A 13,711-nucleotide genomic window follows, 5' to 3' on the forward strand; every position below is an offset into this window, starting at 1 on the left:
CTTGTCAAAAGTCAAGAGTTGAAGGAGAGAAGAGGACGGAAGAGCAGTGTTAACCTGATAATCTAAAATTATGATGGAAATGTAGCGCTTTCTCTTTTTTTTTTTTTTTTTACATATGTGTCTGAATAATGTTTTTTAAAGTTTGGGGTAATATTTTAAATCTGTCAGTGTTATTTTGAAAAATCAATGTGTGCATGTATCAAAATAAAAGAATGAGTATATATACTGTATGTCCCAAGTGTTAAAGGAAAACTGCACTTTTTAAAAAATTTTGCCCATCATCCACAAACCTAAAATGAGACATGAACACGCATGTCTTGCTCTTTTCTGTGTGTTCTAAAGATATAAAAACAGATAAAAAGAGAGCAAATTATTGCATGTAATGGGGCACACCTATGTCGCCTACAAAGACCGCTATTAAACCTCCAACAAGGTTTTATGGTTTTATATTTGGGATGCTCCGATCAGGATTTTATGCTGCCAATACTGATACCGATCATCCAGGACTGAAATCGTCCGTTACTGATCACATGGATTAATTATACATTTTTCAATTTATTTATAAGGAGTGCTATTGGCCAGCGGTGCCGTCCCTTTACTGCCAGGGGACTCAAAAAATAGGTAATTACTAATAAAATGAGTAATTAATTAATAAAGGGGAAGAGGGAATGTGACTTTTTTTCATGGGACCCAGAATTTCTGGCTGCACCCCTGCTACTGGCTATATGATATGAAAAAAGAACCATAAAATCATGTTCATTTAGACAAAAAAATATTTTACTTACTTTTTGAAGAGAACATATATCACTGCATGGTGAAACTTCCAGAGGATGACGCGCCTTCTTTAAGTAGACTTTGGATGTGAGAGTACATTGGTGGACCTTCCAGATATGTCATAAAGCACTTGGCAAACTCTGTGTCTTCCATTGCTGAGAAAGGCTGGTCATCTCATCCGATGAATTAAATGATTTTTCGGGTTCGCCTTCTGACTGTCATGCACATTGACAGGCATTTATTGGCATTTTGCCGATACTGATTGGTGGCCGATCGATCGGCGCACCCCTATTTTATATACATGCTGTGACCATGTAATAACAGGTACATTCATGATAACATGTAATACAGTATTTTGTCATATTTTGGTTCTTTTCAGCATTACTGGAACTTCCTTCTTGGGGACATTGATTTCACATAGCAACATAGAAACAAACGCCTACACTGAGCATTAACTTTTCCAGATTATATATATATAATACGCTTAATAATATAATATATATATATATAACGCTTAATAACAATGTCGCTGTAGCTTGGTGAATATGCATGTCACATTATATGAAAATGGAGCGTTGTTGGTGCTTTTTGGAGTTTTTTTCAGAAGACTTTATAGGCGGAATAAGTGTTTCCCATTACATGCATTCTTATTATTTGTTATCTATTTTTATATCTTTAGAACGCACAGAAAAGACATACACATACAGTATGTGCTCAATGTCTCGCATAAGGATTGTGGATGATGGGCAAAATTCTTTTTCCACTAATTTGCTTTGTCACCTATAACACAAAGCTTCGATGCCAATGTATTGTTTAGATAGCTTAGCACATAGTGGCCCACGCATCCTTTTATATTTCTGTATGCGGCTCCCTGTGGAAAAAAGTTTAGACAACTATGAACTACAGTGAAAATTCAGTTGGTGAAGTAGCTTTTAGTAAAAACTTGCAAAAACAAAAAAAATTCACAACAAATATACAAATACAAATATATTACTTTTCTATTTTTTAACATTGCAAAGCTGGACATTTTTTGACATTTTCTGTAGATATTGGATTGATGTTAATGACACAACATTTATAATTATGCAGAATGTGAGTATATAAACAGGTGTAAAATTTCTTGCTGATTGTTTAATTAATCATATTATAATAATTAAAACAATAAAAAACAAAGCCCTTTTTGCAGACCATACAATTGTCACTGTGTGCGTATTTTTTGCCACAATTTTCGTTACCACTGAGGGGAACTAACACTGCAGGAAGAGAGAAGACGTAAGAGGCTGGTGAAGGTGAGATGCGGGGTCAAAAAACTAAAAAAATTAAATAAAACAGGGAAGATCACAGCCACATATAGCAGAGAACTAAACCACCGCAGACGGACAGACAGACACACACGCAGGAGTGCTGTACTTACAATCATCTGTGGAGGGAGAGCGGTGGGAGCAGAATGTAATAGTAATCACAACAACCAGAAAGAAGGGTCAGTCAAGCTGCAAAGAGCCCCACATCAATCACAAATAAACCCCAACCAAATCCTGGCTTCAAAACTGGAGGAAACAATTGACTCCTCTGTCTGAACCAGCAACTTACAGGTTGAACTCTTACCCTCTTATCACTGATATGAGGCTCTTCCATTGATATCCAAACACAAAAAGAGCACACATATATAAAATAAAACAAAAAAACAATTACAGTCTGCTTTCCAAAATGTATGCTACTTTTCGGAAGAGGGCCACATCCTTTTGGGACAAAACTGGCTGACATAGTGGAGAGCAGACCTGAGCTGGTGTAATGATATGATGCACTTTGGAGTATAATACAGTATGTGTGGGTTGAGCGCAGGTTGCAACACACTCAAGGCGCCTTTGTTCCTCCTTATGCACACTCTGCCCCCATCTTTCTTTTGTTGCCAACTTAGCAGCTGGAGATGTGTGTGTGCATATGTGGATTCATGGCATTGTTCTATAAGTTTCATGCTTATTTCAAACAAAACAGACCCTCTCGATGTGATTGTATGACTATGGGTTACAACTGTTTTTCATGCTCTACAACATGGTGGCATAGTGCCCCCTATTATGTGTCTCTGCATGGCTGTTGTTTATGCATGCCTTGATTAGTGCACTCACCGTTTGATCTGTAAGTGGTGGCAGAACGATCGTCTTCTCCATGGTGTTCATGACCAGCTTCCACAACTCCTTCAGTACACGCTTCAGCACGGTCTTCTCGCAGATCTTTGCAAACAGAGTCAGGCTGACAGAAAAAAGCAGAACTTATCTTGATACAGGTCTCAGATGGTATCTCATTATATTGCAACTCCTGCAGTGGACTATGCAACCATGGTTTTAAGATGCAGCTAAACATAATAGATTGACTCACTTGCTGTCCAGGAATTCCATGATGGGCTGCAGGACGTTGTCAGCATCCTGGGCAACGCTGCTGGCATTTCCTACATTTGACGTTCCTTTTACCTGAGCTAAGATATCTCCCATCTGCTTCACATTCTCCTCAATATGAGGCTGGAAACTAAAAAAAAAAAAAAATCAGATGTGACATGTTTAATGAATGTACTGTAGACATGTCTGTGAGAAGCATTACAAGTGTTAGCGCGTCTCCGTAAGTACCTGACTGAAAAGACCCTGCTCAGGTCATCCATAACATTGTTGAGTTTAACCTGCAAGTCCTTCAGGATATCGCTGGCCTCCACACACAGCTGAACATGCAAAAAAGCACACAAAAATGAAATAAAACAAGTTTTCTGGATCTAACTGTACAGGTATGCACCAACAGTGCGAGAATGAACTCACATCCTTTCCCCCCATGGCCTCAAACATCTTCTCTAGCTGAACCCTCAATTGTTGGATGTTGTTAATAAGGATGCAGGGCTACAGAACAAAAGATGACACGTTTTTACAAGAGCATGATCAACGAGAAACACAACACAAAGTCTCAGAGTGTATTAAGCCACTCACCACTTTCTCCATCGTGACATAGTTGGCAAACAACTTAGAGATGATGTCAGCATATGACAGAAGCACGTTGCTGATAGTCTGAAGAGTGGCACAAGAATTGAAAGAGTTGGAACAAACTATAGTGGTGTCCCTACTGTACCTCAAAGCTCACTACTGGGCCATTAACTCTTTCAATACCAAAGACGTATTTATAAGTTTTTATAATCCCAAACACCCGATCCCAACAATGCATTTATACGCCTTACATTTTTTTCTGCGAGAGGCAAAAAGAGGTGATGATGCAACTTTGCGCTAATATTTCAGAGCACTTTTAAGCCATAAAAACAGCCACAAGTTGGCAGAAGTGCATTTGATGAGAGCTTATCATTTAAATGGAAGAATCACACATGACAGGGAGGAGAAAGTGAGAGAGCGTGGAGGTGTGCATCGTGCAGAAGGCTGCGCATTGTAGAGAAATTTTAACGCATGCACACGCAGACACACACACACACGCACACACACACACACACACACACACGCACACACACACACACACAAAGCTGTTTTTCTAGTGCTGATTACTAAAGAACGGAAAAAGGTAGAAAAAACTTTTTTTTCTGATGATAGACGGGAGTCTAATCTTTTGGTAGGTTCCATGTTTAGATAGCCAAAGAACAGAATATTCTGTGTGCCTTCAAAGATCAGTCAAAATCGTCTAAAATGACCGGTACTAAAGTGCTTGTCTTATGAAAAATGGCTGGGATTGAACGGGTTAAAGACAATTTTAAACTGTGCACGACTTACCTTTGCAAATCGTTTCATATAGTGTCCAACAATCTGCGGATCCGGACACTCTAGTTTCCTGATGATCTCAAAGCTCTGATTGAGCTGGGAAAACACGTCCACCACGGAACATGAGAAGAGGGCATGCTCTGATGTGACCTGGAACTGTGGGATGGAAAAGGCGAATGAAGACATTAGAAACTAAGACTAGCAATAAAAAGAAAGGGGAAAAAATATGATCGCTAAGTAGTAGGGAGAACTTTTATCCATAGGAAAAATTACATTAGGGTCAGGACTCAAACTAGGTAAAATAAAGTAAGCTATTTTATCAATCATCAAACAAACTCACATTTTCTTCCCAAAGCTCTTTATTAATTCATTATAATAATTATATTAATAAATATTATTCATTCATTTTGTCTGCCACTTGTCCTCACTAATAATTATATTAATTTGTTATACGGTAGTAGATTCCTTAGCATTAGTATAATGGGCTCCACACAAGAGAAGCAAAGCTGCCTCCAGACCATTAAATTTCAATGGAACCTGCACGACAGGGCGATCACCGTCCAGCCAAGCGACATGCAAATTTTGTGCTTGTGCATGTCAGCGTGCACACGCTGGCACGATCCCAGAAAGTAAAAAAAGAAAACAATCTGTCAACCAGACGAGGACCAATCAGCGGGTGTTTCATTGACCGACCAATGAGCAGACAAGATGCTATGCAGTACTGCCTAAACATGGAGGAAAAAATAATACTTGCCCTGTCAGATTTCTATTTTACATATCTAAAAAACAGATTAAACATATCAGAGTAAACATATCAGGTAAGTTTACATTACAAGTTTATCCTCGATACTAGCAAGATTAGCAAGATCTGGGACTAGCAAAAGTACTCGATCAACACCGACCGCTTTTCCTCATCTGAACTACTTTGATACCTCAAAATTCCCTCCAAATTTGACAGCCAATCAAAATTGTGGGAGACTTGTAATTCGCTCTGGATGTGAGCACGTCGCTTACCGGTGTAGCTGGCCACAGCCGCTTGTCACCTCCCGTGTGCAAGGTTTGCTACGCGTTGGCGATGACTTTCACCAATCGTGGTCGTTTGTCACCTGCCGTGTGTGGAGCCCATTAGTGAGCATTATGGTAATACATGATGCTCTTTAGTAACTTTGGGTCACAGGATGGAAAGTCTGTCTTATACTAGGTAATTATACCACCTGTATGCTTTATAATGTGTCACAACTGGATGCTATTTAGTATCTATTTCTGCTCCGGCACCCTTCCAGGGTGTCTCTTAATAATGAGGTAAGAACAGTTTTCCTGCTGTGAAATCTCTGGGATGAGGTCTTTAATCCACAGCATTTCACAGTTCCGTAATAAGCAACCTCCTTTAAACAACTCCCAAACACAGCTTTTTGAAGGTTACAAGAACACTACACATTGCTATATCTGTGCTATTAATGTTGAGGAGCCTTTGAAGAAGGAAGGGGAGAGACAGTGGGAAGTGCGTTTGCAGGGAGTTAGCTAGTTAGTGAGGCTAGTGATAGCTTTGAGAAATCCCAAAGTGACAGATTACAGTAATTCTGCATGGACAACAACTCTGCAATTCCTTTGAAAAGGTGTTTACCCCATCTTTCTTGTCTCTCTCCAAAGCACCGTGCAGAAAGTCCCGAGATACTTCCTCGTTTTCATCCAGCCACTGGATCACAAAAGGCTCAAACCACCTACAGGGTTTTTAAATACATTTTTTCGCACATTTTTATATTTACCACTAAATTTCTGATTTCTATTGCTGCAGGCTGCAACTCACGCAGGATATTCAGGCACTCTGCTCTTGAAGAAAGGCAGGTCTTTGCAGTACTCGTTGTAAAGCCACTTGACCTTGAAGTGCAGGTTCATGTAATCGGCACTCTTGCACAATCGGTTTTTCTCATGCTCTGAAAAAAAAAGACAGCAGGCAATGGATAATGGCTTACATTTCTTCCTGTCGTATGTCATCTTACAACTATGACAGATACTGTATACAGTATACTGAGCATAATGTTAGATTTAAGGGGATATTTGCAATATATTCATTAACATTATGAAAGCAATAATTGTGTTTTTGCTGGTTCTCATGTTTTACCATTGGTGGCCAGTCCTGTTCATCTCATAAATATTTTATTAAAACAGACTTTTGGGGGGTTTCGTACCTTGGCTCGCAAGAAAAATTTACAGTAAATCAGATATAACCGTAAGGTTGACATAATTACTTTAGCCTATCATAAAGACTAATGCAGTGGAACCTTAAAACTATTTCCCACTGAAAATAATGGAAATCAGCAATAATCTGTTTCACAGCCAAACTGTTTCCATCATAAAACCCACTGTATCAACTGTTCAGACACCGTTAAAGCAACATTTTAACATTCTTAACTGTCATACAAGTGTAAAAATATGTAAATTAGGGCCCTATAATTTCCGTGTTAACAAATTCTCAGGCAGCCAATGAAAACGGAATCTATCGTTAAATGCGGAATCTCGCGGAAATTGACAGTGTGAACGAAATGCTGAAACCGTGTGGGGAAGGAACGTTAGTGTGGTGAAATATTTCACCAGTGCACCGCTCATTCATAGCAGCCTGTCCTCACAAACACTAACCAGCACCCTACTGAACTAAACATGTCGAGGCGGCAACCGGAAACATCGGCTATGTCCTCGGAAAAACTTTGAAACTCTTACTTGTCACCGGGCGTGAGCTTTCATACAGCGATAGCCAGTGTAAGCTAGCTGGGTTAGCTTGGTTTAACGGAGCACGCTAATGCAGCTGTGTGTATGAAACTCAGGCTGTATGAGTTGTGCTTTAGTGCTGAATTTGAAAAAAAAAAATAAAACAGATTTGATAGGGCCCTAGTTAATCCACATGTAATAAACCCCCCCCAAAAACTCATCACCCTTTCATGACATGGCATTTGGCTTTTCCGCATGACATAGGGAAAAATTTAAAAAATACAAACAAAAACAATAGTATACCTAAAGCTCACTATTTAATGTCTATGCATACGTATGCAGTATCGTATGAATCATCAATTGATATTCCGGTGGAGTTGGTGTTCCCAAATCTTGTCATCAAGTTTGTAACTTCTATTTTAGACAGGTCGAAAATCATAGTGGAGTAATTTAGGCTGATGTCGACAGAATTAAATAACACATCATATTTTAACGTCCCCAAAGCAAGGCATTAGTATTGCTGTTTTTAATGGCCATTAACACTTTCAAACAGCAGTAGTTCTACAAAGAGCAGAAGCTCAGTACTGTATGCGTTAACTCACCTTCCATAGCATATTTCATATCCTGGGCAAACAAATTCCACATCACTTCAGCACTGATTTTACCCACATTAAGTTCCTGGGGGAATCTGGATGGTGAAAACACATAAGAGCGTCATGGGGGGAAAAAAACAAATATAGATTAAAATAAGAGGGTAAAACATTTCATAAAGGCATACTGGTTCAGACAGGGAGTGTAAGAGTTCTTGTCTTCTTCAATGATGGAGACAATAAGGGTGATGAGTTTGGACCAGAAGTCCAGGTTCTTGATGCTGGGGCCCTGTTCCTCTGGAGGTACTGCACCCTGCTTAGCCTGGAAAAAAAGAGAAAGAGTGAATGCTTGAATCATACAGATGCACACACCGAAATCCCATTCATACAGAATAACAAAACATGGCAAAAAGCAGGACAGTATAACTGGCAGTAAGATGAGAGTTTAAATGTGTTTCATTTTGAATTACAACACATATGGATGCTAAGGAATTAAGGTGTGCATGTTGTCATGGTTAGACTATAAACTCCTTTTGCCACAAACAGAGGAGGCAATATTATTGGCTAGGATGCCCCCAAGCACATATTAAAGTCAACCACGTCAACATTAAAACACTGCTTACAGGGTCTGTCTGATACTCGCGGCTGTAGAGCTCGTGGCAGTTGTTAAAGATGTACTCGTAAGTGGAGTTGAGACAGGCTTTCACGCAGTCCTTCACCACCTGGCTCGCTCTGGGCGGAGACTGTAGCTCTTGGACCTGACAGAAAGCCTTTCAGTTCTCACACACACACAGAGGATATGAAAAGATGAATGAGGAAGAGGTGTCACCTTCATCCTAAAAAAGGTGATACTGGTGAGTAGGTCCACCGTGGACTTGAGGTCCTGCAGCCTCTCAGGGCTGCTGGCTGGGAAGTTGTTCTGCAGGCAGAAAAAAAGCACATGCAAACTGCTGAGTAGTGTCCCAACACATTTGTTCATAATGTCTGTTCTGTGAGGCAAATCTCCCCTTCCGATGACCCCCTTAAGAACAATAATTCCATCCACCTGAGCAAACAAGTGGATAGAGAGCAATCTTACTCGGTACATGGAGAGGTCGATCCTCAGGGAGTTGTGCAGCTGATCAAGCAGCTTGACGAATCGCTCTTTCTGTGGAGATTATAAAGTGAAATATAGGAACTCAAACAGCAAACATCCATCAAACGTATTGTTTTTTTAGTTATAATGATGCATTGCAAATTATTCTATTATAATATTGCATATATTATAATATATACAGTATTATATCATAAAACTGTATTGCACGACATTTTGAGAGGTATTGCTAATATTTTGCCCATCTAATGTCTCATTAATACCTCTTTTAATGGGCAGAAGATTTGTTTTCAAGTGTTGTAGGTGTACCTAATGTTCTGGTCAGTGTTCCAATAGTAGACATTAAGTGAAAAAAAAAAACGTTGCATTTGTTTGCCGAGACTCACCCCAAAGTTGGATGCAGCAAAGCGGTCCGAGGCAGAGACGTTGTTAGTAGCCTGGGTGGTGTGAGCGTAGTACGCGTTGATGTTGGCCAGCAGGGTGCTCATGACAGCAGGCACGCCCGGGCACATGTACTTTGATGACAAGCAGGCAAAGTGACTGCAAAAAAAAAGAGGCATGCTCATGCATTATGTGCTTTTGCACCCAACCCACTGTCTTTTAAGGTTAGGTGACCAGCAGAAACATACGTCATGGCCTGGTAGATGGACTCCACTCCATAACGCATTGCAAACTCATCAACAATCTCCTGAGGCGTCTCTTCATAGTATACTTTCCATGCATCATCCCCTTTAGCATCAGGGATCTTCACCACACCGTTGTTCTGGATGTCTGTCACAAAGTGGAAGAGGTTCTACAGGAAGGAAAACAAAAAAGGAGCGAGGGAGAAGTCAAGGAAATGATCATTCACACTTCCCTTTATTTTGTAATCAATACTTATAACCTCAAGGGTCCCCAATAATATAATATAAAATGTACTCTTAAATGATATTATCTCAGTAATATGTGTCCCAAGAGCTTGTTTATGAGCACCAAACATGAGAACATGAATATGATACCTCCTCTGACCCGTCTCTAGCTAGATGAGCCCGCCACATGTATATTCCCACCATTTCACGGAGGACAGTTTTGTGTGTAAAAAAAAAAAGAAGAAAAGCTCTGCAACAGTTAGCTGCAGATATGGGAGTTGTATGTGTCATCATTTTTCTTCAAATAGGCTAACCTAGCATGATGTTGTGACTGTAATGTTAGCACTGTAGCTCACATAGCTATGCTAGTGTTGCTAATGTTTGTGTCCTCCTGTTCCGCTCCTTAATGCTATGTTGTATTATGTGACATATGCCATCTATGACATTGGACGAGTGCAGAGTTAAAATGTATGCTGTATGTCAAAAGCAGGGTGACGGGTGCATGCTGCTGGCTACGTGCGTGCGACTGTGGTGGCCCGTGGATACTTCGCCACAGCATCTTGGGGCGGGGTCTATCTGGGGTGCAGTGCTCTTTCAGGTGCTTGGGTGTTTGACCCAGTAGGTCCTACTAACACTTTTAAACTAAATTCCAGCATCACGGCTAGATTTTGGCACTTCCAATAAACTGTTGTGGGACCTCTGAGACTTATTTGTTGAAAAGTAGCGTAATATGGGTACTTTAAAGGTTTCATTGTGCCTTGGCCAAGCAACATAAATCTCTATTAAACTCCATAAGAAGGCAAACACGAAGCAGCGCCTTGCCTGTGAGGCCATAAAGTATTGTGCTGCGTTAAAACATTCCAAATTCACCGTGCGGTATACGACCACTTAGGCACCGCAATAATAACAGTCGTCATTTCTTGTTTAAGAGTCAGCTGATATGCTCCGCTGAGTAATTAGCAGAGTAATGAATTCATTCCGGGCAGCGAATGGTCTACAATCAATCAACGGAGTTTTCCACAGCGAGAATGAGGGGAAATGCCTTTTAGGTGTATGCTGTCAAGATGTGCCCTTTATCTCGCTTGATCAAAGACATCTCTCAAGTGAAGTGCATTTAGTAGAGCATCCATCACAGTACTGATCATTAGTAAAGAGCTGTACTGATGAATAGACTCTTGTGGTTCTGTAATACCATCCATCCATTTTCTATATGCCTTCTCCTGTGCTCAGGGTCACAACAAGGGCTGCAATCTATCCCAGCTAACTTACAGCGAAAGGCACACAACACCCTGTAATACGCAAAGGAACCCGTTCTCTCAGCCTACACAAGTCAATAATAAAATAGTCTTCATTTTTCATAAACAGTTGTTGCAGGTAAGTTGGCAACCATAGTAGAAATACAGAGATGTAATTGTTTTTATGCTAACAGAGTAAAGGATTCACAAAAATGACTTAGGTGCTAACAGCAATCGTAAAAAAAGAGTAGTCTTACTTCATGCAAACAGGTATATTGAACGTGGTATGGCGCAACCGTCTCCTCGCCCTTAATCTCTACATTGATATGCATCCTGATGGCCCCTGACACTGCTGATTTGTCCGTGCGCTTGTCTGAGGAGAGCAAAAGACAAACAGAGGGATGTTGGTAGTTGGTAGAAGTCAAACACTTGAATGACATAATGCCGTACAACTCACCCAGGTTGTACCACACATCCATCTCTCCGCTCAGAGTGCGGACCTCGATGATGGTTTGCCCCAGGAAGTCGTCAGACTCCCGCTTGAACTTCTGCTTCACGCGGGACTTGATGTCGTCGTCCTCATCCCAAACTCGCACCTTGATCCGGTCGGAGGAATTGTGGCATTCGCTAAACGCACACGATCAAAGAGTTGGACACAGTTTAGCAATACAGTATTACATTGATGTACGTAAAAGATCCACAAGTTTTAAGTGAGGACTCACAAATTGAAAGTCTCTTCCCAGACAGGATTGAGGTTGCCATAGATGGTTTTGGTCCTTTTTTTGGTCTTTCCTACCTGGACGGTGACATAAGGATCACTGGAGCCAGTTTTATCCTTAGCTTGTAAACCCTGTGCACACAACACTAGAAGAGAGAATAAGAAAAGTCAGTTTGTGTGTGTGTGTGTGTGTGTCTGTGTGCGTGCGTGTGTGCGTAGTGTCACAGAGGTGACCACCTTAACTCCAATCCACCCACTCACCTGTGATGCTGATCTTGGCAGACCATTTGGAGGTGCCGTCAAGCACACTCTGTTTGATCTGCTTCATCTGCGTGCCATGGGTGGCCTTGGGGACAGAGAAAACCTCCTGAATGAGCTCAAAGATCTCAGGTTTGTTCCTCTCACGGATCTTCATGCGGTCTTTGAGGACCATGATTATGTTCTGAGTTCGGTCCTCAGCACCGTGTTTGGAGCTCTTTTCTGCAGCTCCTGGTCAGTGGGAGAAATATAAGAAGAAATATTAAAAACAAGATTTTAAATGAGCAAGTCCTTTACATAGTCAATCAAAACTAAGTATTTGAAAATAGCCCTGAAAAGACTTTGAAAATGCCTATCGGTAATTTTTTTTGAACACCTCTTGTATTGGATCTTATTAGTTTGTGATAGCAGGCATACCTAAAGTTGTGGCCAGTGAGTGCATTTAACTGTCTGGTGAAGTACATTTCAGAGAACAAGGAGAGGCAAACAAATTAAAACATATTTCATGAGTGACATCTTTGGAGAGCAATAAAATGCTGAGTAGCAGAGGAAGATGACAGCAAACGATGAATAGCTTTTAATATCGTCTCAAGAAGAGAAACAATAAAAATGAAAAAGTCAAAGTGATAGAATAGGTGGTGCAGATAGGATACGAGCATTAATGAATAATTCATATCTGTTGTGTTAATATTTTTGTTATAGTCTTACTTTGCAGACAATCGGCGTTGAGCAGGTCCTGGCACTTCTCGTGACATTTGACCCCGCACTCTGTGCAGCGCATTCCCTGGCGAGCAATGCCCCACAGCAAACCCTCGCACTCATAGCAGTACGTGGGAGTGGTGGCTGTCCACACCTCAAAATTGTGCGGAGTTGTGCAGGAGATGGGATATATGAGAGCCTGGAGGGTCTTCTTGTAGACGTGACTCTTCTGCAAGGGGAGACGGGATGGGCAGCAGAGTTAAAGCAAAGCAAACTTGCGGGACTACAGCTCAGTGTGCATCTAAACTTCATACGTTTTTTTGTTTGGCTTTTATTTTGTTTTGATTTTTACCAGGGAAAAAGGGGTGACAACCATAGAACGAGAAGTGAATCTTATTCTGACATAGCATCACAGTACAAATGTTGGTCAAGTACAATATGGCAACAACAAAACAAAAGAAGGATGCACACCGGGAAGTCAGCAGCATTTACAACAGTTATTCTAGGTACAACAGTTTGAACCTAGGAGAGATTATTTCTTTTGACCAGCATTCTGGAACCGATTGCCCATAAAAGTTTGCATGTTTATTTTAATGATGATGTACTGACCAGTTCTTCGTTATGCAGTGTGCTGGACGTTAGGGCTGAGGTGATGCCAGCCTTCCTGGAGTTCTGGACTAATGACTGATTAACAGGAGAGGCAGGGGTTCAGCAAGCATATTTAAGTTAAGCAAGAATAATGTGTTAATAATGAGTGGTTGAATTTTTCAGGAAGCAAGCTACTCACCATAGCCTGTGCATTGACGTGAAAGTGGGAAGAAAAAAGGAGACTATTAGGCAATATTTGTTGAAAATACCAAGCTACGGCAAACATTGCAAACATTATAGATTATATACAGTATTGCTGTCTTCCTGAGGTCTGGCATTTTTTTTTTAGATTTGTTTAACTACATAGTGCAGTTGGCTAAAATACAGAGTGGAGAAGAGTGGAGGAAGTCAAGAAGGGTAGCAATGACATACTACAGATGAAATAAGATCACGAAGAGAACA

General features: G+C 40.7%; 1 protein-coding gene across 1 annotated transcript in view; it reads right to left on the reverse strand.

Annotated features, from left to right (window-relative positions):
* unc13a (unc-13 homolog A (C. elegans)) overlaps positions 1-13,711 on the reverse strand; it is a 69,946-nt gene that overhangs the window by 18,331 nt on the left and 37,904 nt on the right. Inside the window, exons 15-35 of the mRNA XM_054788549.1 lie at positions 13,271-13,345; positions 12,671-12,890; positions 11,966-12,193; positions 11,709-11,850; positions 11,444-11,613; positions 11,244-11,359; positions 9,533-9,696; positions 9,290-9,443; positions 8,889-8,957; positions 8,640-8,729; positions 8,434-8,568; positions 7,999-8,132; positions 7,823-7,908; positions 6,322-6,448; positions 6,139-6,235; positions 4,527-4,670; positions 3,744-3,821; positions 3,579-3,656; positions 3,396-3,484; positions 3,151-3,297; positions 2,901-3,024 (exon numbers count right to left, since the gene is read on the reverse strand). Of these exons, the coding sequence (XP_054644524.1) occupies positions 2,901-3,024; positions 3,151-3,297; positions 3,396-3,484; positions 3,579-3,656; positions 3,744-3,821; positions 4,527-4,670; positions 6,139-6,235; positions 6,322-6,448; positions 7,823-7,908; positions 7,999-8,132; positions 8,434-8,568; positions 8,640-8,729; positions 8,889-8,957; positions 9,290-9,443; positions 9,533-9,696; positions 11,244-11,359; positions 11,444-11,613; positions 11,709-11,850; positions 11,966-12,193; positions 12,671-12,890; positions 13,271-13,345 (2,667 nt within the window). The remainder of the gene's footprint in view (positions 1-2,900; positions 3,025-3,150; positions 3,298-3,395; positions 3,485-3,578; positions 3,657-3,743; positions 3,822-4,526; positions 4,671-6,138; positions 6,236-6,321; positions 6,449-7,822; positions 7,909-7,998; positions 8,133-8,433; positions 8,569-8,639; positions 8,730-8,888; positions 8,958-9,289; positions 9,444-9,532; positions 9,697-11,243; positions 11,360-11,443; positions 11,614-11,708; positions 11,851-11,965; positions 12,194-12,670; positions 12,891-13,270; positions 13,346-13,711) is intronic.

The sequence above is a fragment of the Dunckerocampus dactyliophorus genome, chromosome 10 (assembly GCF_027744805.1).
Source record: "Dunckerocampus dactyliophorus isolate RoL2022-P2 chromosome 10, RoL_Ddac_1.1, whole genome shotgun sequence".
Taxonomy (NCBI): domain Eukaryota; kingdom Metazoa; phylum Chordata; class Actinopteri; order Syngnathiformes; family Syngnathidae; genus Dunckerocampus; species Dunckerocampus dactyliophorus.